General features: G+C 58.4%; 1 protein-coding gene and 1 long non-coding RNA gene across 3 annotated transcripts in view; one reads left to right on the forward strand and one right to left on the reverse strand.

Moving 5' to 3' along the window:
- Nucleotides 1-24,303, reverse strand: part of ADGRD1 (adhesion G protein-coupled receptor D1) — a 118,304-nt gene that overhangs the window by 78,724 nt on the left and 15,277 nt on the right. For both annotated transcript variants that reach the window (XM_070066276.2, XM_070066275.2), the window contains 5 exons: nt 22,966-23,088; nt 16,280-16,459; nt 9,064-9,318; nt 4,365-4,429; nt 2,061-2,216 (listed from right to left, as the gene is read on the reverse strand). In XM_070066276.2, the coding sequence (XP_069922377.2) occupies nt 2,061-2,216; nt 4,365-4,429; nt 9,064-9,318; nt 16,280-16,459; nt 22,966-23,088 (779 nt within the window). The remainder of the gene's footprint in view (nt 1-2,060; nt 2,217-4,364; nt 4,430-9,063; nt 9,319-16,279; nt 16,460-22,965; nt 23,089-24,303) is intronic.
- Nucleotides 17,892-19,717, forward strand: LOC149119812 (uncharacterized). Its single transcript, XR_016227146.1, has 2 exons — nt 17,892-18,008; nt 19,489-19,717. It is a non-coding gene; the product is annotated as an uncharacterized LOC149119812 (long non-coding RNA).

Genomic DNA, 24,303 nt, shown 5'->3' on the forward strand with positions numbered 1-24,303 from the left:
TATGTCTGGCCCACTGCACACATCTGTGCTGTTTGTCTGGCCCCGAGGGCACCTGCATTTGTAGTTTCTGACTGTGTCAGGTTAATGCAGAGGAAAGAGAGCATCAGGGAACGAGGAATTCACCAAGCGAATCCCGCATGGACCTGCCCTGAGCCATCTGCTGCAAAATACAGTCCCAGAGAGGGTGTGGAGCAGCCGTGGCCTCAGCGCCCCTCACCTCACTCTCCCTGCTACCCCCAACCACCCCAACCACACCTGGGCCCTGCAGAGCAGGCTGCTCGGGCCTCGACCGAGCTCTGACCTGCGTGCCTGGCCCGGCTCCTGCCGGCTCTGCTGTTCCCTGGCCCACAGCTTGGCAGCGCGAGAGTTTGTACCTGTCCATCTCGTGTCTACGTGCCACCTCCACACACCACATACAAGACAGGCCCGTCCAATCAGCAACAGGATCAGAGCCGGGCGGTGGTGCTGTGTCCTCACAGTGTGTCCCAGGCCCGCCTGACACAGAATTCTGGGAGATTCTGGGGAGTGACCCTCAGGCCCAGCACCCCGCTGACGGCCACAAGCCCAGAGAGGGCAGGAGCGGAGCTGGGCTCCCAGCGCCCCACCCAGCACCGGGCCAGAACTTAGCAACCAGCTGTGGCACGGCAGACTGCCCACTCCAAGGCCGCTAAGCAGCCACCCTCAGGCGCGTGCCGAGTCACCGTCTCTTAGTGCTGAGTCAGGAGCCCGTGCCAGCCAGCTTCTTCCCCAGACACAGGAAACACGGATGGGCCCCGTGAGTGCCCTGCACACCTTGTAAGGAGGTTTCACGGTCACCACTGTGCTCAGAGGGGGCCTCGGGCTAGAGTGAACGTGTGTGTTTAGCGTCAGCTGTCATGGCAACCCCCTGAAGCTGGCTCAGTACTCACAAGGAGGGAGCCAGCACTGTGGCGTAGCAGGTAAAGCCATTGCCTGTGACGACGGCATCCCACATGGGCACCAGTTTGAGTCGCCACTGACCCACTTCCAAACCAGCTCCCTGCTGATGGCCTGGGAAAGGTGTCTGGGCCCCTGCCACTCACGTGAGAGACCGGATGTGCACGATGACATGAGACTGTCCCAGTTCAGTCCTTCTCCACCCAACACTGCCCACGGCCCACCCTGGGGGCACCAGGAAGACTCTCACAGGAGCAGCCTCAGCCCCACCCAGGAGCTCCCGTGTGACTGTCTGAGCAACCAGGCCAACCTTGCGCCCCTTGGGAAGTCACGTGACCCAGCTCTGGCCAATGAGATACGGTAGTTTGGGCAAGGAGCGTCAACAAGCCTTGCCTTCCTACACACGGGCAGGAGGAGTCGGGCTGGGAGCAGGGCCTTGGAACGGCAGGGCGCCGTCTGCCTGGCTGCCACGGTTCCAGGAAGTGGCACTTGCCATGCTGACGCCTGACTGGTGCAGACCAGCAAGCCCTGGAGTGTGTGTGGCACAGGTAGAGCCAGAGCTGAGGCCGGCGTCCACGTGGAGCAGGTGCCCTCGTGGCCAGGCTGGTTTTGCTCATGGTCACAACCGAGAGACCCCTGGGGGACCTAAATCTCCCCACGTCACAGACGGGTAAACTGAGGCTTGTGGGGTTAGGGTTGGGGTTAAACTGAGACAGGGGTGTCTGTGCACAGCCGAGACAGGGGCGTCTGTGCACAGCACCCTCCACCCAGCCCTGCAGGGACCTGGAGAACGGCTCTGCCTGCAGCACCACGCGTGTCGCATTCACTAAGCACGTTCAAGAACCTCGGAGACTCCTGTGGCGCACACTGTGGTCTGGGGCCCCTGATGGCATCCGCCAACCACCTGGCTCCACCTCCTGCCTGTTGCGGCAGAGCTCAGAGCCGGAGCTGCAAACCCAGGGCCTCTGGCGGGGAAGGCACTAGAGACCAGGCACTAGCGAGGGAGGCCCCTGCGCAGTGTCTCGCCCCCCGGCTATGCGTGAGCGGCACAGGCTTCCTGGGAGAGCGCCCGGTTTCTTAGAACTCCGTGTCGTCCCAGCAGAACACGCGCGAGGGCCGTGGCTGGCAGCGGGGCAGAGCCTCACCTGGGTGAGGTTCAGGGCCGTCTCCTCCGACAGGGCCTGGTGGGGCAGGCTGAGGGACACGTTCTGCAGGTAGGGCAGGACCACAGCAGGGTGCTGGAAGCACTTCCTCTCCTCTGTCAGGTTGGTTATGACGGGCAGGTAGGCATCGGTGGGCACCTGCAGGATGCGGCCCGTGAGTTCCTGCCCGGTGCAGAGCCAGAGGCGCACAGAAGTGCCTCCTGCCGGCTGCCGACTCCGTGCTGCCAGGCCACCAGTCACGGCACAGCACCTGCTCAGCCCAGCGCTTCCGTGAGCGCTGTGTGTGTAGACACGCAGCCTCACCACACCTCCACACACAACACACACCCTCACCACACCTCCACACACAACACACACCCTCACCACACATACGGACACAACACGCACCCTCACCACACATACGGACACAACACACACCCTCACCACACCTATACACACAACATACACCCTCACCACACCTACAGACACAACACTCTCACCACACCTATGGACACAACACGTACCCTCACCACACCTACACACACAACACGCACCCTCACCACACCTACACACACAACACACACCCTCACCACACCTACACACACAACACACACCCTCACCACACCTACACACACAACACCCTCACCACACCTATACACACAACACACACCCTCAACACACCTACAGACACAACACGCACCCTCACCACACCTCCACACACAACATACACCCTCACCACACCTCCACACACAACACGCACCCTCACCACACCTACACACACAACACCCTCACCACACCTATACACACAACACACACCCTCAACACACCTACAGACACAACACGCACCCTCACCACACCTCCACACACAACACACACCCTCACCACACCTCCACACACAACACACACCCTCACCACACCTACACACACAACACCCTCACCACACCTATACACACAACACACACCCTCAACACACCTACAGACACAACACGCACCCTCACCACACCTCCACACACAACATGCACCCTCACCACACCTCCACACACAACATGAACTCTCACCACACCTCCACACACAACACCCTCACCACACCTACGGACACACACAACACGCACTCTCACAACACCTCCACACACACACGCACCCTCACCACACCTACAGACACAACACGCACCCTCACCACACATACGGACACACACAACATGCACCCTCACCACACCTCCACACACAACATGCACCCTCACCACACCTCCACACACAACACGCACCCTCACCACACCTCTACACACAACACACACCCTCACTACACCTACAGACACAACACCCTCACCACACCTATACACACAACACCCTCACCACACCTCCACACACAACACACACCCTCACCACACCTCCACACACAACACACACCCTCACCACACCTCCACACACAACACCCTCACCACACCTACAGACACAACACACACCCTCACCACAATCTACACACATACACAACATGTACCCTCACCACAACCTGCAGAGCGCAGATGTTAACACGCACCCTCACCACACACTGCTGCTGGGTGCCCTCTGACAGATGGAGGGCACACACAGATGAGACACACTCACAAATAAGATGCACACACAGATGAGACGCACACACAGATGAGACGCACACACAGATGAGACACACAGATGAGACGCACACGCAGATGAGACGCACACGCAGATGAGACGCACACACAGATGAGTGGGGACCTGGGGTTGGACCCAGCCGCGGCCCATGTTCTCCCTGGTCCCTTAAGGGCCTCAGAGAGGAGGGCTCTGCACTGACCACACCTAATTCCAGCAGGACACCTGTCGCAGCTGCTTCTGTCCTCCAGGAGCCAACGACACGGATGTGGGGTGAAGCTGCGCGTTGGGCCCGGCTCCTTGGTGCCCCCCCGCGAGCTGACCTCAGCGCCCCTCACACCGAGAGCCCTCTGCCCCCACGCACTGTGCCCGTGCTGCCCCAGTCCCTGGGGTGGACCTCAGCGCCCCTCATGCCGAGAGCCCTCTGCCCCCACGCGCTGTGCCCGTGCTGCCCCAGTCCCCAGGGTGGACCTCAGCGCCCCTCAGCCCAGCAGCCTCCTTCCCCCTCGACGCGCCCGAGGCCGCCATCCCCAAGAACCAAGGGTTTCTCTCCCAGCACCTGGATGCGGCCTGAAGCTCCCTCCCCCCACCTCCTCTCCCAGACACGCCACGGCCAGGGGAGTGCAGCCCACCTGCCCGGCGGCCTTCACTCTCAGGGCATGGGCTCGAGGCAGAAGGGACCCGCGAGGGGCTGCTCACCATGGCGTTTGCCGCAGGAGTCGTGAAGTAGCTGGGCAGGGTTGAAGACGGCGAAACATGCTTTCCTGGGGAGAAGAAAAACAACGGATGCTTGACTAGGCAAGGGATGCGACGGTCGCTCAGGAAGGCCTGTCCTCGTCGACGCAGCCGCGAGAGCAGGCAGGGTCCCAGCAGGTAAGCGAAGGGTTCTGGACAGGCCGCGGCTAAGACATCAGCCGAGGGGCGGGCACGAGCCGCACCTGTGTCCCAGGGCAGATCTGTCCCTTTACATTCTAGCTGGAAGTCATCAGGTGAAAAAGCGATTTTATATAAAGCCCAACCAATTCCAAAGAAGGAACCAGCAGAGGCCTGAGCTGCGTCCAAGCCACTTAGTCGAGAGGCAGCCTGGCTTCAGGTTGGGTCGGGGAGGCAGGGCCTGGGAGCCCCTTCCAACAGGAGGGCCTAGCAGAGTGGGGGGCCCAGGGAGGCGGTGGCGGTGGCCCCGAGCCCTCACCTGCGCCGAGGACCCTGGCTGCTTTGCTCCCAGACTCCACACGGAGAGCTGTGAAGTCCCCGACAGGGAAGCCATCGAGACCCAGGCTCCAACACGGCCTCAGCGTTCTCCCCGCTCACCCCACGTTTCCCGGTGAGAACGCAGACGCAGCGAGCGTTCTGCTTCAGCTGGGCTCTCTCTCTGGGTCAGCCTGGGTGACCTGAGGAATTGGTGGCAGCAGCCCTTGCTGGCCGCAGCCGTGACAGATCCCTGAGCTCGGGCGGGGCTGGGTGCCCAGGGAGTGCGGGAGGTGTGACGCTGATGGAACAGCCGGGCCCCAGGACTGCTTTGTCCTCCGCCTGAGAGTGACGTTCATTCCGCGGGCACCAAGGAGTGACCGGGGAATCACATCACACTCACGGACCTCGTGTGAATCCACGCGCAAGCGCAGAGAATGAAAATCAGCTGGCCACCGTGCCCACACCTGCAGCCTGGCTCAGCTCCCGTGGCCTGCTGGGTGGCCTGTGCTCTCAGTATCTGCAGACACCGGCTCGCCAGCCACACGGCCCGCTGCGGAGCCGTCCACTGGCCCCTGCTTCTCGGCAGAGGGAGCCCCTACGCATTCCAGCCGGGGACAGGGACCTGGCCAGGAAGACAGGCGGTGGCCTGTGTATGAGTGGACAGTCTGATCTGCTCGGGCTAACAGGACCGGCGAGGCCTCTCAGGGGAACTCTCCTCTGCGGCCAAGCTCAGCGCAGCTGCAAGGTCTCCCGGGTCCTGCGGCCACGGCGCCCTGGGCAGGGCCCGGCAAGAGCAGCCTGGGTTCCTGTTCTGGATGGGTCTGCACAGCTGCTCGGGCCCACTCTGTTGGACACACCAGGCCCCACACAGAGGCCCCAAGGGTGCTTTTTCCCACACATCCATCACCCCCCTCTCGAAAACCAAATCACCATGGCGTGTGGGATTTGTTCAGGGACTGTGCAGGGCCTGAACTTCTGGGGCTACAGGTGTTCATGGAACATTCCTCTAGAGTCCCCCCAAGAATGGGATGTCACCTCCACCAACGGCAGGGGTCAGAGAGGCCTGAGCTGAGCTCCCCCTGTGCTAGCTCCAAGAACCAGAAACAGCGGCTCCCCTTCCCCACGTCACGAAATCAGTGAGCCATGAGGAAGGTATATTTAGAAACCTGGCCTTCCCACGGAACACAAGTGCATCCTGGTGTCAAAGGGACAGCTCTGAGTCCTCGGCGATTTAAAACAGTCGAGGGGCCGGCACTGTGGTGCAGCAGGTAAGGCCGCCGCCTGCAGTGCCGGCATCCCACATGGGCGCCAGTTCGAGACCCAGCTGTTCCACTTCCGATCCAGCTCTCTGCTGTGGCCTGGGAAAGCAGTAGAAGATGCCCAAGTCCTTGGGCCCCTGCACCTGCGTGGGAGACCTGGAAGAAGCTCCTGGCTCCGGACCAGCTAAGCTCCAGCTGTTGCAGCCATCTGGGGAGTGAGCCAGTGGATGGAAGACCTCTCTCTGTGCCTCTGCCTCTCTGTAACTCTGCCTTTCAAATAAATAAATATTTAAAAAGAAAAGAAAAGCAGTGGAGTGAGTTCTCATCCTGAAGCACATAGTATTTGTTACGTCACTGCTGTGAAAGGAAGGGTAAGAGTTCTGTCTTTCCAGGCGCAGGTGGGAGGAGGGGTCGCCCAAGGCTGCAGAGGACACGGCGCTTCTGCCTGCCCGGCATCGGCCCCCTCTCCGACACCAGCGCCAACGACTGCCCGGCATCGGCCCCCTCTCCGACACCAGCGCCTGCCCGGCATCGGCCCCCTCTCCGACACCAGCGCCTGCCTGGCATCGGCCCCCTCCCTGCCACATCTGGGCGACTCTGGCCCAGGAACATCCAGTCAGCATTTCACAGCCCCAGGCACAACAGTCGATGCCGAGAAGACCCAGGGATGGGGTGGTGATGCGGGGCAGCAGGGGAAGCCTGCGCCTACAATGCTGGCAATCCATATGGGTGCTGGTTCAAGTCCCAGCTGCTCCACTTCCGATCCAGCTCCCTGCTAATGCACCTGGGAAAGCACTGGATGATGGCCCGAGTGCTTGGACCACCCACATGGGAGACCTAGATGAAGCTCCTGGCCCAGCCTCGGCCGCTGCAGTCATTGGGGAGTGAACCAGCAAATGCAAGATCTCTTGCTCTTGTTCTCCCTGTAACTCTGCCTTTCAAATAAAAATAAATAAACCTTTACTTTCAAAAGCGAGGCACAGCTCCATTTGGGCCAACAAGACATGCCTGGCCCTGGTGTGGGAAACCAGAGGAAAGAGAAGCTCCCGTTCTCTCTGCGGAGGCTGCTGAGGGTGAGGATGTGACCCTGGGGGGCCACAGATGCTAACAGGAAGGCAGGCAGGGCCAAAACTGGAGACGCCTGGTGCCACCCCGTGAGCGCCCACATGGCACCAGTCCTGAGCCAACCCCGCCCAGTGCAAGACGGCTGAAGCCTCAGGGGCTGAGTTTTCTCTCGCACAATCAGCAGAATCCTAACAAATAAAGAACTCGACTTGGGAAGCTGAGGGGGCCTTCCCCTGCCTGCCCTGAGCGGCCCACCGCCCTGCAGGGCATGCAGCCCGCAGGCGTCTGAGACACCTGTGTGCCATCCCTGTTCTCCTTGGAGGAACAGAAACAGGGCATTCACTTGTGGGAAAAACGAAAATACAGTTGAACAGGGGAGTCAATATGAATTTCTGCATTTTATTTATTTGAAAAGCAGAGAGATAGACAGAGGTGTTCCACCTATCTCCTGGTTCACTCCCCAGATGGCCGCAACAGCTGGGGCTGGGCCAGGCCTAAGCCAGGAGCCTGGTCCACAACACAGGTCTTCCACATGGGTGGCAGGGACCCCAGGGTGAGCTGCCTCCTAGGGTGAGCATTAGCGGGCAGCTGGACCAGGCACTCTGACAGGGGATGGGGGCATCCCACGTGGTGGTACGACTGTGGGGAAAGGCCTGCCCTGGGTATTCATTTTAAAAGAAGCAAAGACCTGCTGGACGTACAGCCTGAGTCGGGCATTGCGCCCGGGCCTCCCACACCCCCTCACCAGTTATCTGCACGGCACTGCCCAGAGGAGGCTCATCCATCCGTGCAGGAAAAATCCGTGATGTGAGACGGAGGCCAAAGCCGTGCATTCCATGACTCTGTTTGGATGCAGCATCCATAAGAAGCAAATCCTGGCCGGCGCCGCGGCTCACTAGGCTAATCCTCCGCCTGCAGTGCCGGCACACCGGGTTCTAGTCCCGGTAGGGGCGCCGGAGTCTGTCCCGGTTGCCCCTCTTCCAGGCCAGCTCTCTGCTGTGGCCTGGGAGTGCAGTGGAGGATGGCCCAAGTGCTTGGGCCCTGCACCCCATGTGAGACCAGGAGAAGCACCTGGCTCCTGGCTTCGGATCTGCTCAATGCACCAGCCGCAACGCACCAGCCGCGGCGGCTATTGGAGGGTGAACCAACGGAAAAGAAAGACCTTTCTCTCTGTCTCTCTGTCCACTCTGCCTGTCAAAAAAAAAAAAAAAAAAAAAAAGAAGAAGAAGAAGAAGAAGAAGAAGAAGAAGAAGAAGAAGAAGTAAACCCCAGGGTGGAGAGCAGACCCATGCTGGCAGGGCCAGCCAGGGGTGCACGGAGGACTGCTTGACAGGTGTGGGCTTCCCTCGATGGTGAGCTACACCACACCACGAACTTACTGCAGGCTGCCCGATGGCTGCCTTTCAAACGCCCGAGTGGACGCTGTGTGGCCCTCTCCCCGACTCAAAGAAAATGGCTTCCCGAAGTCTCATGGTTCCTCCTGACACAGTGAAGATTTGAACCCAGGCCCTGCTCTGAGTAGCCGCTCTGTGCTGAGCAGGAAGAGGCATCCCTGGGGCTCTCCCAGGACCCGTCAGAGAGTCTGGCACTCGGGAGTCCCAGGGAAATACGTGTGGATCAGATGCGTTGAGGACCTGGGCTGCCTGCTCTCCAGCGCCCTCTGCAGGCATTGACTGTGTGCATCTGGACACCGTGATGGGGAGCAGGACAAAACTCGTTCCCTCTGTGTTAGGGCACAGGTGCTGACGGGGGTCCCTTGGGGCCCACCCCACGCCTGCGGGGCTGTAACAGGTGCGTGGGAGAAGACGCTGGCAAGGGGGAGGGAAACGGGTGCCCCCAGGAACCGGCGCTGGCCCTGCCCACAGCCCTCCCCGCTCACTGACCAATGGCGGCTGTGAAGTACATGGCGACCTCGTGCGGAGTCAGGGCCCGTTCCCAGATGATGAACTCGTCGAAAGCGCCGTTCTCGTAACGCTTGGTCTGGTCCTGCTCGGACCCGATCACGAGGTTGACGCTGGGCTCCCCGTAGGCATAGGACACTTTTCCGCTTGGATCCGAGGTACTCAGGGTCCCGTTGACGTACACTTTCAGACCCTCCTTGGACTTCCACGTGAACAGGATGTGAGTCCAGTAGGGCCCTGGAAGAGAGGGAAGGAACCAGTCTGAGTGCGCCGCGGTCGCGCTCCTGGGCCCGTGTCTCCCCAGGACTTTGAGGTCTCTCCTCTTCCTGAAGGTGACAGCTCACAGGGAACTCTGGGAGCCCGGATATGGGCCTGACTTCCCTCAGCTCCTTGGAGCACAAGAAGGAAAGCTGCAAGGGCCGTTCCAGAAGTCCCTTGCTTGAATACAGGAGTCACAAATGCAATGCCTGCGAGGAAAGGAGAGAAAATGCTTCAGGGAAGAGCAGAGCATCAACCAGACCATCACCCGGCTGCAAAGACCAGCGTGGTCAGAGACACGGTGGGGTTGTCCCTTCACCACACAGAAGTCCTCACTGAAGGACACAGATTGGAAAGAACGCAAGACAGCTGCCCTGACCACAGAGGAAGTGCAGGCCTACGTAGAAAACCAGGAGGGATCACCAACAACCAAACATCCTACCGAAACGTGTACATGTGCTGTATATATGCATATCCTCTATACACAATAAACGAGCATAGCAAGATTGCAGGATACAAAGATAACGTGCGAAAGTCGACTCCTGGGGCTGGCACTGAGGCGTAGTGGGCTAAGCCTCCGCCTGTGGCACCAGCGTCCCATATGGCTCCAGTTGGCATCCCAGCTGCTCCTCTTCTGATCCAGCTCCCTGCTGTGGCCTGGGAAAGCAGTGGAGGATGGCCCAAGTGCTTGGGCCCCTGCACCCGCATGGGAGACCTGGAAGAAGCTCCTGGCTCCTGGCTTCTTATTGGCGCAGCTCCAGCCGTTGCAGCCAATTGGGGAGTGAACCAATGGATGGAAGACCTCTCTCTCTCTCTCCCCCTCTCTCTCTCCTCTCTCTGTGTAACTCTGACTTTCAAATAAACAAATAAATCTTTAAAAAATTGAATTGCTAAGGTGCAATAATCAAAACGGCGTGGTAGAGGCACACACAGGTGCAAAGGCCAACGGGAGAGACAGGAGCCCTGGGAGAGCAGCCGAGCGCCGCGCACCTCCAGCCAGCCAGCCTCCGACAAAGCCGTGGATCGCACGCACTGCAAAGGGAACGGGGTTTTTGATAAATGGTGCTGGGATATCCACACGCAGAAGAAGGAAGCTAGCCCACGAGCTCACCTTGCCCAGAATCCAACTGAAAATGGGTCACAGACCTACCTGTGAGACCTGAAGATTTAAAACTGCGACAAGAAACCAGAGGAGAGCACTTCAGGAAATGGGATGGGCACGGATTTCCTAAGTCAGCCCCAAAGCACAGGAAATGAATGCAAAATGAGATTTCATCAAACTCAAGAGCTTCTGCACAGCAAAACAGTCAACCAACAGAGCTAGGAAAAATGACGAGACGACAAGACGGGAGGAGATAGTTCTGAGACAGACGTCTGACAAGTGGTTGGTATTTAGAATATTTAAGGAACTCAACTGCAAGAACAATGCTCCAATTTTAAAATGGGCAGTAGACCTAAACAGACATTTTTCAAAGGAATACAAACAAGTAGCCAAAGGTAGATAAACACTCACTAGAACTAGTCATCAGGGAACCGCTGATCCCAAACCACAGTGAGACGGACATCACCTCATCCGAGCAGGATCAGCAATTATCAAAAACACAAAGACAACAAGCACTGGTGAGGATGGGAGCGAAGGAAGCACGTGCAGCCCCGTCGGCAGTGCTGCAAGTCAGCGCAGCCATCGTGAAGACAGTGTGGAGCTTCCTCGGGAAACTGAAGGCGGGATCACCACATGACCCAGCGTCCACCTCTGGGCACACATCTGGGGGAGATGAAACCCATCCACTCTGTGTTTACTGCGGCACTATTCACAATAACTGATAACTGGAGGCAACCCAAGTGTCCATCTGTCAATGAGCAGATAAAGAAAATGTGGTACATTCACACAATGGAATATTACTCAGCTGTAAAAAAAAGCATGAACTCTTGTTCCAACATGAATGGAACTGGAGGTCATGTGTTAAGTTAAATAAACCAAGCAGAGAAAGACAAATACCACACGATCTCACTCATATGTGGAATCTAAAAAAAAAAAAGTGATTTCACATAAGTTAAAAATACAATGGTGGCTATCAGAGGCTGGAGAGAGAAGTGGGGAGGAAGGGGTGGGGGAAGGCTGGTGGACAGGTGGACAGGTGGACAGGTGGATGGACAACTGTTATAGTTAGACAGCAGTAAGAAGCTCTGGGGTTCTGTGACACAGGAGGGTGAGTATAGTATATTTCTCTATTTTAAAAAAGGAAAAAAGTAAAGTTAACTAGAAGGGAAAATGTGCATAAGTAGCCAAACCTTATTTTTTAAATTGTTATTTACTTGAGTACCAAAAAAAAAGAAAGAAATAATTAGGTATAAATCTAACAAAACATACATAAGAACTATCCTAGGAAAACTATAAAACTCTGATGAAAGATTTTTAAAAGAGGCAAATAAATAGAGAGATGGCCCATGTTCATGGATAGGAAGATTCCATACTGTCAGGATGCTGATTCTTCCCAAACTGATCCATCTGTTCAGTGCAATCGCAATCAAAATCCCAGGGAGTGACTTTATGGATATCAGCAAACGGAATCTAAAGCTTATGTGGAGGCTGACACCCAGAACAGCACACACTGCTGAAGACAGAGGACTGGCACCCCTGGCTTCAAGACTTCCTGTTCTACTACAGTAATCAGTGCAATAGGGGACACAGGCCAATAGATCAATGGAACAGAATAAACAGCCCAGAGAGAGGCTAACAAAAATACAGCCAACTGATGTTTTTAAGATTATTTGAAAGGCAGAGTCACAGAGGGAGGGAGGTTTTCCATCCACTGGTTCACTCCCCAAACAGCTGCAACAGCTGGGACTGGACCAGGCCAAAGCCAGGAGTCAGACAGTCCACCCAGGTCTCCCACGTGGGTGACAGGTGCCCCAGGACTTCAGCTATCTTCCGTTGCCTTTCCAGGAGCAGTATTGGAAGCTGGATCACAAGCAGAATAGCTGGGACTTGAACTGGCGCTCTATACGGGACGCAGGTGTCCCAAGCGGCAGCTCGAGCCGCTGTGCCACACGCCCACCCCCATCACCTGACCTTTGGCAGAGGAACAAAGGCAATGCGGTGGGACAACGGTAACCTTCAACTAGTGGTACAGGAACAATTGAACATTCAAATGCAACTACAACAGAAGAATCTACATTCAGACCTCACATCCACCTCACCAAGAAACTCAAAATGGTCACAGACCTAAACCTAAAATGCAAAAACAATTAAGACCCCTAAAAGATAACAGGAGCACACCTAAACGCACACGGGCTTGGTGAGGGCTTTTTAGATACAGCCCCAAAGGCACAACCCATGGAAGAGACAAGCTGGACAGCGTTAAAGCTGTACACTTCCGCTCTGTGAGAGACACAGAAGAGTGTGTGGGTAAGTCTCGGACTAGCAGGAAACGCAGCAAAAGACATGCGAAGAAGGACTCTTATCAGAAATATACCCAGCGAGGAGAAGACAGCCCACCCAGCTACCGCCAGCAGAGGTCCCAGGAAGACCCCTCACCACCTACAGAATGCACAACTCAAGGGTGAGCGCTGACGGACGCTGGGGACTGAGGGGACAAAGACCTGCCCACGTGGGGAGGATGCTGATGGCGTGCGTAGGGAAAGGGGCTGCGTGGGGACACTGCCCTCGGTCTTGCCGTGAGTCTAGAGCTGTGGTAAGGGGCGGGCGCTGAGGCTCAGCAGGCCACCTCCACCCGGATGCCACCTCCCATTTTGGAGTGCGAGGGTTCAAACCCGCCTCCGCCTCTGCTCCAGCCTCCTGCTTTGTGACGGTTTCTGGCACTCATGTGGGACACCAGGAGGGAGGCCCTGGCTCAGCCCTGGCTGCTCTGGAGTTCTGCTGCTGCGTCTCTCCCTCTCTGTTGCTCTGCCTTTCAAATAAATAGATATTAAATCTGCGCTAAGAAATAAAGTCGACTAAGACAATAGTAACAGACCCGCAAGCCCCGCCTACAGGGGCGGGGTGAAGGTGAGCACAGGAACTCCCTGCGAGGAGGACCCGGTGCTGCGCCACCGAGGGAGGGCAGCTGCCCCCGCCCAGGGCAGGCAGCCCCTCCCCTGTCCCTAACCCAAAACACAAGGCCTCCACGTCACTACTCTCCTCAACCTCCAAGAGAAACCAGAGACTGCTGGTTTGCAGATAAAATCACGGCTAATAGAGCTCATTCAAGACAGGTTTTAAATATCACCTAAGCAATCGCGTGCAGGACCCTAAAACCCACCCAGGGGCCGCACCCAGCCCCCGGCCACCGGTGTTGAGCTCAGCGTGTGTGTATGTGTGTGCGCATGTGTGCATGGTTGTTCATGCGTGTGTACATGTGTGCATGTGTGTGTGCATGTGTGTGCGCATGTGTGCATGTGTGTGTGTGTGCACTGCACGTGCGTGTGTGATGCTAACCAACGTGGTGGACACCTGGCAGGTGAGGCCACCCTCCGGGCTCATTCAGGAAACACCGTTGATGGGCCTTTGTTCTCTCCTGTGCCGGCACAAGAACCATGCTCGTCAGCAAGTGTGCCCGGCAGACTCTGAAGGCAGCTGTCCCCACGAGGGGCCCCTCTGTCCTGCACACGTTTGTGTCCAGATGTCCTCATGGGCTGCGGCCGCCCTTTGAGAGCACGTGTGTCACCCGCACCCAGCAGTCACGTTGCTCACCCACCAGCCACGTCAGGGCCTCTGCCACGACCGCGCAACTCCAATAATTGTGAGTCTCTGGAGAACAGCTGGACCCCAGAGAGGCCCCGGGGGTCACTGCGCTTGAGTCTGAAACAACAATAGCGAACCCCTTCCATGTCCCAGTAAAGAGCGAGGACAGGCAAAGACGCTGACAAAGCTCCCGGCTTCCCCCGGGGGGAACAGGCAGCGCTCAGCTGGCTGCACCTTGAAACGCACTCAAGTTCTGTGGACTCCTGGGTCCGGATACTGGCCCCGTCCCACCAGCCCGAGGAGCAGAGAGAGAAGACGCTTACTGAAGAAACCCCGGTGTCAAGAAGGCCACAGGCCCACACACGGGAGCAGGTGCTTGGCCTGGCAGCGAAGGCCCCTGCCTCCCACACCAGAGTACTTGGGTTTGACTCCCAGCCCCGACCCCTAACACCAGCTTCCCGCTAAAGTGCACTGTGGGTTCCTGCCACCCTCGGGGGAGACCTGGACTGACCCCCCAGCCCCAGCTGCGGTGGGCATTCAGAGGATGAAGCAGATGGGAGATCTCACTCTGTTTCACAAATGAATAAAAATATTTTTAAAAATATCATGGATGAGGCCGGCACTGTGGCATAGTGGGCTAAGCCTCTGCCTGCAGCACCAGAATCCCATAAAGACAGCGGTTCAAGTCCCAGCTGCTCCACTTTCGATCCAGCTCTCTGCTATGGCCTGGGAAAGCAGCAGGGGATCGCCAAGTGCTTGGGGCCCTGCACCTGCATGGGAGACCTGGAAGAAGCTCCTGGCTTTGGATCAGCTCAGGTCTGGCCATTTGGGGAGTGAACCAGCAGATGGAAGACCTCTCTCTCTCTCTCTCTCTCTCTGTAACTCTGCCTCTCAAATGAATAAAATCTCTTAAATATATATATATATATATATATATATATATATATAATGGACAATGGGCCAGTGCCGTGGGGCAGTAGGTTAATCCTCCGCCTGAGGTGCCAGCATCCCATATGGATGCCAGTTCTAGTCCTGGCTGCTCCTCTTCCCATCCAGCTTTCTGCTATGGCCTGGGAAAGCAGTAGAAGATGGCCGAGTCCTTGGGCCCCTGCACCTGCATGGGAGACCTGGAAGAAGCACCTGGCTCCTGGCTTTGGATCGGCGCAGCTCCGGCCATTTCAGCCATTTGGGGAATAAACCAGTGGTCGGTAGCTCTTTCTCTCTGTCTCTCCCTCTCACTGTCTGTCACTCTAACTCCCAAATAAATAAATCTTAAAAAAATATCATGGACAAGATTCAGGTAGTTCTGTGTCGAGGGTGCGTGGGGACAGAGGTTTTGTCTGGGGATCAGGGAGGACACACCCAAGTGCAAGTTCATGGACTTCCCACTTGCACAAGCTGGGTCTGCGCACAGGCAGCACTGACAGGGCACAGCAGGCACGTGCAGGACCCGCAGCAGGCCGGAGCTCTGGGCCCACTTGACTGACAGCCACCCTGGAGGCACGCCTGTCACCCTCGTGGGGACACCGAGGCACCCGGAGCTGAGGGAGGCGCTCACGCTCACGCAGGCTCCTGGAGCAGAGGTGCGGCCACTTGTTCTGCGGCCGCCCTCAGGACAAGGAGCTGCCCTGAAGTCTTCCTGAGCTGTCCTTGCAGCTGGAGGAGGCCAGCACAGGCCTCCCTGCTGCTCCCCACCCCTGCGCCCCCGAGGCTCCTCCCAGTCCTGCTCACCCCTCCCTTCTCCCATCTGCACCCCAGACCTCCTCCAGCCTCCCCACACCTCTCACCTCCTGCCCGGAAGAACGAGAGATCAGCCAACCAGACCAACAGCCGCCTGTGCCCCGGCCCGCACGCCTCCGGTCCTCCGCCCGCTCGCCATCCACCCCACCCCCACTCTGCGCTCCGCTCTGCAGCCCCTCCCTCCCCAAGGCTTGCTCTCAACAGGGTTTCAACACCTTCAGGAATGAACCAGAGAGGAGGAGGAGCTGACGACCACTCACACGTCTTACACCTTGCTCAGTACTCCGCTGAATCTCCCCACACCTCGAGGTGGGGACTGTTACAGTTATCTCCACTGCACAGATGTGAAAACTGAGGCAGGGTCCAGTCACATGACCACAGGGTGACAGCTTCGTAACAGGTCACACGGGGCCCAGGCGCAACTGAGCAACTCTTGAAAAGACAGGAGCCTGCGCACACCAGGGACCCCAAGCCCGGGCTCCCAGCCGGGGTGGTCCCTGGGCTGACGTCACTCACCTGGTGGACTGAAGGTAGCCTCCCACGTCATGGAGTTCTCACGCGTGTACAACTCCACGGAGCCTTTGCCACCGCTAGAGCAGACCCTGAAGCCATCAGACACGACCTGTCCCCCGTAGGCGGGCGGCGCGGGTCTGGACTGCTCTCCTCGCGTCTTCCAGAAGAAGGAGAAGGTGACCCCTGGGAAGAAGGTGCAGGTCAGCCCTCTACTGGGCATAAACTGTGTCTCGCTTGTCCTAAAGAAGACGCCCGCGGTAACACCAGCTAAGGCTAGCGAGGGCTCCCCGAGTCCCAAAACCCCCATGCTCCCGGTCCTGCAATGAAGCCACTGGGGGTGCTGGGCCCCAGGTCGCCCCGCACACCCCGTGCTGGGAGCCAGAGCACCGAGCCACCCTCCCCACGCCTCCGGCTGTCCGGACACGCACGGCCCGGGGGCCGCTCCCCCCGAAATCCTTCTCCAAACACACCTGGCAGAGGAAGCAGCCCCCCGGAGCACGCCCGTGTATAAACGGTTCCCTGGAGATGCACAGCCGGCACGGCTCCCCAGTGTCCCTGGTCACATGTGGTCTGGCCCGGAGGCTGTGTGAGCAGCCCCTGGCACGGGGCTGAAGGTTCTCTTCAGGATTTTACAGGAATTTTCTAGAACTTGAAGCTGAATTTCTCTGCACGTCTCAGAGGATGCGCCTCCAGGGCCCACTCGAGGGGGACACACACGCTGGGGGATCTTAACAGCTGGGGCCGGTGCTGCCCATGCCATGGAAAAGGTGCCACTCCCAGTGCACCATGGGAATTGGAACGAGGGACCGCTTCTCGCGGCTTGCCCGTGCCCCACCGGGCGCAGGTGGAGCGGGCTGGGGCCGCTGTGTGCAGAAGGCGCCTGTGGCTTGGAGGCTGCGGGCCCCTCCCTGCACTCGCCTCTGCTCTGCTGCGCCGTCTCCAGCAGCAGTGCCCCCTGCCCTCTCTCGGTCTGCAAGCAGATTGCGTGTGCACGCATGCCCACGTGGGTATGCAGCCACGTCTGGACTGCGTGCACAAGAGTGGGAGACACGTTCCAACCCTTGCTGGCTCAGGGCCTGGCCCCACGGGGAGAGAGCCTCGGGTGCAGAGGGGCAGCCCTGCCCTGCCTGAGGGGTAGGGCAGAGAGGAGAGGTGGAGACATGTCTGCCCTGGGCCTCAGGGGGGCAAACGGCGCCCCTTTCCTGAGAGCGAGGTTGCAGACGCAGCCACAGCCGCTGAGTCAGAATGACACCTTCGCCGCTGTGTGCACGGCCGTGAACGGGCAGGTGGCTCCCAGGCACGGCTCACACCGAGCACGACCAGCAGCACCTGTCCGAGCACAGGAGGAAGCTCAAAGCCCTGGAAGAGGCCTGGGCCTTTCTAGACCGTGAGAGAGCGGCCCCCACCAAAGGGTGTGCCCAGGGGCGAGGCCGGGGGCCTGGGGGCCCAGCCCACTTCCTCCACGCCTGACCGCCTCCAGCGGGTTGCTCAGGGCAGAGCTGCCCCACGCCTTCCTGCCTGTCTCTCCCGACCTCCCGGGAAGCGAGCAAAGCACTGTTGTGAAACTGGTTATGAAACGACTTCCCAGTGGGACTCATGGATGTCGATTTTTTCCAGAAAACTTAGCTGCATTTAGAAATTCCTCTTGCTCGGTTCAAAATGACCCAGCCTTGGCCAGAGGTCTTTCTGTCCAGGAAGAAAAGAGAACGCGCAATCCCCAGCGTGGCTTTAGGTAAGTGCAGACGGAGGGCAAGCGTGGGCCGCCAAGCCCACCCCAAGACGACTGCTTTGGGGGAGCGCTCATCCTCAGACGCCGACTGGGGTCTGTGGAGTCTTTTATTTTATTTTATTTATTTTTGACAGGCAGAGTGGACAGTGTGAGAGAGAGAGAAAGGTCTTCCTTTGCCGTTGGTTCACCCTCCAATGGCCGCTGCAGCCGGCGCACCGCACTGATGTGATGGCAGGAGCCAGGTGCTTCTCCTGGTCTCCCATGGGGTGCAGGGCCCAAGCACTTGGGCCATCCTCCACTGCACTCCCTGGCCACAGCAGACAGCTGGCCTGGAAGAGGGGCAACCAGGACAGAATCCGGCGCCCTGACTGGGACTAGAACCTGGGGTGCCGACACAGCAGGCGGAGGATTAGCCTAGTGAGCCATGGCGCTGGCTGTCTTTGGAGTCTTAAAGGATTCATGAGGCGCCTTCAGTATTGGCGTTCTGAGGAGCTTCCTTTCATGAACTCGGCTCATGACTACAAAGAAGGAAAAACATGAAGGAAAAAGAAACGTGGAGCTGGTGAGTGGTGTAGCAGGTGAAGCCGCCGCCTGCAGCACCGGCATCCCAGATGGGTACTGGTTTGAGTCCTGGCTGCTCCACTTCCAATCCAGCTCCCTGCTGACAAGCAGCAAAAGATGACCCAAGTGCTGGGGCCCCTGCGTCCACGTGGGAGACCTGGGAAGTCTTGGCTCCTGGCTTCAGTCTGGCCCAGCACTGGCTGTTGCAGCCATCTGGGGAGTGAACCAGCAGATGGAACATCTCCCTCTTCCTTCCCTCTTCCTCTCCCTCTCCCTCTCCCTCTCCCTCTCCCTCTCCCTCTCCGTAACTCTGCCTTTCAAATAAAGTAAATCTTTTAAAAAAAGAGAGAGAAAAATAAGCAAGTACAATATGCACAAATTAATTCTCTCCTTTTTCCTTTAGAAGCATTAACTCCTGATCTAGACAAAACTAAAGTGACAGAACATTTCCCTCAAGATTAAAAAAAGAAAGAAAGAAATACAGGGGCCAGCAGTCTGGCGCAGGTTAAAGCTTTGGCCTGGGGGCCGGCGCTGTGGCGCAGCGGGTTAATGCCCTGGCCTGAGGCACCAGCATCCCATATGGGCACCGGTTCTAGTCCCAGCTGCTCAACTTCCAATCGAGCTCTCTGGTGTGGCCTGGGAAAGCAGTAGAGGATGGCCCAAGTCCTTGGGCCCCTGCACTCGCGTGGGAGACCCGGAGGAAGCTCCTGGCTCCTGGCTTAGGATCGGCACAGCTCCATCCGTTGCGGCCAATTGGGGAGTGAGCCAACGGATGGAAGACCTCTCCTTCTCTACCTCTCCTCTCTCTGTGTAACTCTGACTTTCAAATAAATAAATAAATCTTTAAAAAAAAAAAAAAAGCTTCAGCCTGTAGCACATATGGGTGCCGGTTCAAGTCCCAACTGCTCTAGTTCCAATCCAGCTCCCTGCTGATGCACCTGGGGTAGCAGTAGAAGATGGCCCAAGTGCTTGGGCCCCTGCACCCACGTGAGAGACCCAGAAGAAGCTCCTGGCTCCTGGCTTCAGATCAGCACAGCTCTGGCTGTTGTGGCCAACTGGGGAGTGAACCAGAGGATGGAAGATCTCCCTCTCTACTTCTCTCTGTAACACTTTCAAATAAACAAAATAAATCTTTTTTAAAAAGACAAAAACCGCTGGCACTGTGGCTCACTAGGCTAATCCTCTGCCTGCAGCGCCAGCACCCTGGGTTCTAGTCCCGGTTGGGGCGCCAGATTCTGTCCAGGTTGCTCCTCTTCCAGGTCAGCTCTCTGCTGTGGCCCAGGAGTGCAGTGGAGGATGGCCCAGGTGCTTGGGCCCTGCACCCCATGGGAGACCAGGAGAAGCACCTGGCTCCTGGCTTCAGATCAGCGAGGTGCACCGGCTGCAGCAGCCATTGGAGGGTGAACCAACAGAAAAGGAAGACCTTTCTCTCTGTCTCTCTTTCTCTCACTGTCCACTCTGCCTCTCAAAAAAAAACAAAACAAACAAACAAACAAAAAAGAATGCTCTAAAAGCCAGAGGAGCCCCGAGAGGGAACAGGCTGCCTCTTCCTGAGCCACCACGACCCGAGGTTTTATTTCGGCAAGAAAAGTCGTCCCAGGAATTTGTATGTCAGCCCCAGGAGTGACCTCTTTCGGTTTCCTTTCATTGAACTGTGTTTTACTGTGTGCGGACCCCCTCACGGCAGCTCTGCCTCCTAGCAAGTCCCAGGTACAGGTGGACAGACAGGTGGACCTCGCGGACAGCTCTGCCTCGGCGCGAGGCGCTCCGCGTGCAGCAGTCACAGCTACGCCCCTCGTGAGCAGGGAGCAGCCATAGGAGATCGATGATTCTACGCCCTCCAGCACCCCTCGGGGTCAAGGGCTGGACTCTGAGGGGGCACGATGCAGGCAGGTAGGATAAACCCGGTTAGGTCTGTGAGCTGGAACACCACGCCTTCACCGTGCTCCTGTGCGATCCCTCGCCCCTGCCTGACCCCGCCTGTTCGCCCACCTGCCAATCAGGCTACATAACCACTCCCCCTCGGAAGCGGATGAAAGGCCTGGAGCACGAGCCCCACTTTGGTTGCCCTTGTTGCCCAGAGCTTTCAGGCCGCGTTGCCTTCGGGCGGCCCACTCCCTGCTTTCCCGTATGCATGCCTGCGGCATGCGGCTCGCCCCCAGGCCACTCTCTGCCTGGTGTGGACCGAACTTAGCCTCTGGACTTCCCCGGCCTGCTCTCTGCCTGCTGTGGACCCACCTTAGCCTCTGGACTTCCCTTTCTCCCCTAAATAAAGCCCTCACTCTCCTGCACATTTCTCCCATGGGAAAAAAAATCGCAAAAACCTAGAGTCCCACGCAGGCCTGCGTACTCAGGAGTTGAGACCAGGAAGGCAGCTGGACCGGACGCGTCCGTCCACCAATCAGCGGACATCTGCGACATGCTAAGTGCTGGTTATGCCCTGGGAATTCAGTGCTGGCCAAGACTGGACCAGTCCTGGCCCTCACAGAGCCACAGGCCAAGCATGAGGGACAGGCGGGCAGACCATTCTCCTCCACGGAGCCACGAGAACACGGGGCGGAGGGGTTCACCTGGCCCACAGTGCATCCCCACGACCTGACGGGAGCAGCCAGTGACCACGGAAAGACTTCCTCACAGGACACCCTCGGTGCAAGACAGGACCCACCGTCGGCTCGGGACTGCAAGGCACAGACTGAGAGGCTGGGGCGATGGTGGACAGTGGCACACGAGCCACAGAGAGGGACGTCCGCCCGCTGGGTGAGGGGTCGGGGGCGCCCAGCTGCTGGGCTGCCCAGGCCTCAAGTCTGTTCTTTCCAAAAAGCTCAAACCTCCACTGAGCACATCTTCCACACACCAGAACGGAGACCACACGGGACCCGGACGAGCCGTGGACCTGGGGCGGGGCTCGTGCTGCCCTCCCGTGACAGGAATCCTGGAGCTGTCGGTTTGTGCCCTCACCAGAAAGAGCGGAGGAGGCTCGTGGCACGTTCCCGCCGTAACCGCCCACGAGTCCCAGCCCCTCCGAACACCGCCTGCTGCGCAGCGGCCAGGAGGTCGGCGGGAGTCTCGCTGTGCGCGATACCCACGGACGCCGTGTCCACAGAGCCAGTCGTGTGAGGGTGAGGTCGCAGTCGCCCCACAGCACGGGCCCCCCATGGGCTGCAGGTTGGAAAATGATGGGAGCTCCTCCCTGCTCACGCCTGACCTGCTGCGACCCAGCGACACGAGTCATCCCGAACCCGAGACGTCCACCTGGGCAGAGAACTGGAAACGCACGCAGACTGCCGGCCAAGCGGGAGCCGGATCTGGAAGGCAGGCCGGGATGGGGCCCGGCGCTCCCTTGCGCTGGGGGCTGGATCGCCCCCGTCACTGGAATCCCGGAACCCAGGCCCGCCCCATCCCCGAACGAGATAACTTCAGTGTAGCAGCGCCGCTACCCCAACGAGAAGCCACTCCCCAGAAACCCAGCGAGGGCAGGGGCACAGTGCCCACCCACCTGATGCAGGAGGGGTGGGGGCAGGGAGGGGCCGTGGGACCTGGCTGCCCTGTCCTCACCACTCTCACCTGCAAAAATAAACCAGCCGGGTGCATTTCCAGGGTGCTCAGAGCCACGCCGCAAGACCCCGGGTTCTGCGGAGGCCAGAGGCAGCCTCCCGCGGTTCACCCCGCTAAGCTGTGGCCTGCTTCTACAGAGCCAGGGTCACGGCAACCAGCTCATCCCAGAGGCCGTCTGCTGCCCAAAACCCTGCGCTCGCACCGAACTTTTTCTTCCTCGGAATTTAACATCTCATCCTGCAGGAGAGACTGGGGCTCGCAGGCATGGTTTGAGGACACTGAAGTCCCGGACCGCGTCCACAGCGGCCCACACACCTCCCAGCCTGGAGGGCAGGTGGCTCCTCACAGGGACCTAGAGGACGACGCAGTTCCCTGTGTCCCCTGCACGTGTGCTTTGTCCATGGCGTCGCTGCCGCCCCAGGCTGGGACGCCTCCTTCCACCGTCACGCCACTCTGCCCATGAGCACCGGAAGCAAACCGGTGCGGGGGCTAACGGGCATGCCCTCCCTGCCCCTCAATCATCTCAGAGCCAGAGCTGATGGTCCGTGAGCCCCCCATCCGTTTCCTCCCCGTCCAGGGCCCACGTGACACCACGGGTCTGTGTTTGAAGGACGGCGTCTTCACTCTTGACCTCATTTATGTTTTCGTCTCGCGGTGCTGACTTTCAGGCCCCAGGACAAGCCCTCGCCCAGCTGTCTCCCCAGGCCTCCCCGCCCCAGGCACAGCCGTCATCGTGGTGCACCCTGCAATTAATGAGAACTTGCGGCCCCCATCCGCGCTGGGCGTGGGAACAGGCGCTGCCTGACGCCGATGCGCAGGGCGGAACCCCGGGTCACTCACTCACCGTCAGGGCCACACTGCGCCGGGTCGCTCAGGCACGAAGTCTTGTACCTGCCGTAGTAGAGCAGCGTCACGCCTTTCTCCTCTTTGAGGTAAATGCCTTTGTTGACCTTTCCTTCCACGATGTCTAAGCGAGAAAACGACATCGGACATGAACGACCCACGGGACGGGTGTCTGGAGGCGTGTCAGGCTCACAGCTCACACAGGAGCACACGGTGTTGTCTTTATAATCACATATGTCATCCTGCAACACTAACACTGATGGCTTGGACGGGCACTTGTTAATCATTAAACTGTAAGGAATTTATAGGCCTAATGTTGGGTAATAAATCACTCTTAGGTCCTATCGATTACCGCGCTATCACTATGCATCGTGTGTTCTCATGCCCTGGTGAGATGGCCACTGCCAACCGTGGACTTACCCAGTGGCCCGAGCTGCACCAAGAGCTGTCGGAGTCCTTCCCATGCCCTTCCTCTCCCGAGCTTCCCACAGCAGCCCTCTCGGCTCAGGGCGGGTGCGAGCCACAGGGGAACTCCTCCCCTCCCTCTGCTCCTCACTTCTGGTGGGAAGCTCCTGGGCCCAGGAACCATGGCCCAAGCGCCCACTCTCACTCCCCAGTCCCAGGAGAGCCTGCCCAGCACGAGACCAAATGGCCAGGGCCCGGTTCAGAGGCACCGCCTCGCCAGCCCTCGGGTTTGTCCTATTTCCAGGCAAATGCACCTGGCACTGAGCATGGAGGCCAGTGGTTCACAGGAGAGATGTGACGGCTGCACGCCGAGAACCACAGGCGCCAGGACTGCGCCCCAGAAAGCCTGCCCTGGGGCGTCAGCTCAGCCCAGGGCGTCAGGGAGAGCGGGGTCTGCTCACCACACCCACAGGGCCTCCCAGCACGGCTTGTGCCGCACACCTCTGGTGTCTGCTGACCCCACCCACTGTGGGGGAGACCTGCGTCTCAGAGGGAGGGGATAACGAGCAGACCGACACCTGACTCAGGCTGTGTAGACCCTAACTGAGCCAGGCTGACTGGCAGAATCACGCTGGGAAGCCCCGCGCCTCTCAGCCGAGACAGCCATCAGGATGCGTGCAGCAGAGATCCGCGACAGAACTGGCTTCCTGCCCCGATAGGACCCACCCAAGACGGCCACTACCACCCCCCGACTTTGAGCTGCACCCGAAAACAGAACCACTCTGCCAGCCGCTCAGCCACACGAGTTAGTCGTGGCTGCTGGGCGTGTCTCATACAGCAGATTCTAAGGATTTTTTTAAATCCTGCTGCAGGAGAAATGCTGATTTTAATGTTTGTAACAGATCAAATTTTTGATGAGGCATTTTAATTTTCC

Source organism: Oryctolagus cuniculus, chromosome 21 (assembly GCF_051225735.1).
Source record: "Oryctolagus cuniculus isolate XC-2025 breed Fujian yellow rabbit chromosome 21, ASM5122573v1, whole genome shotgun sequence".
Taxonomy (NCBI): Eukaryota; Metazoa; Chordata; class Mammalia; order Lagomorpha; family Leporidae; genus Oryctolagus; species Oryctolagus cuniculus.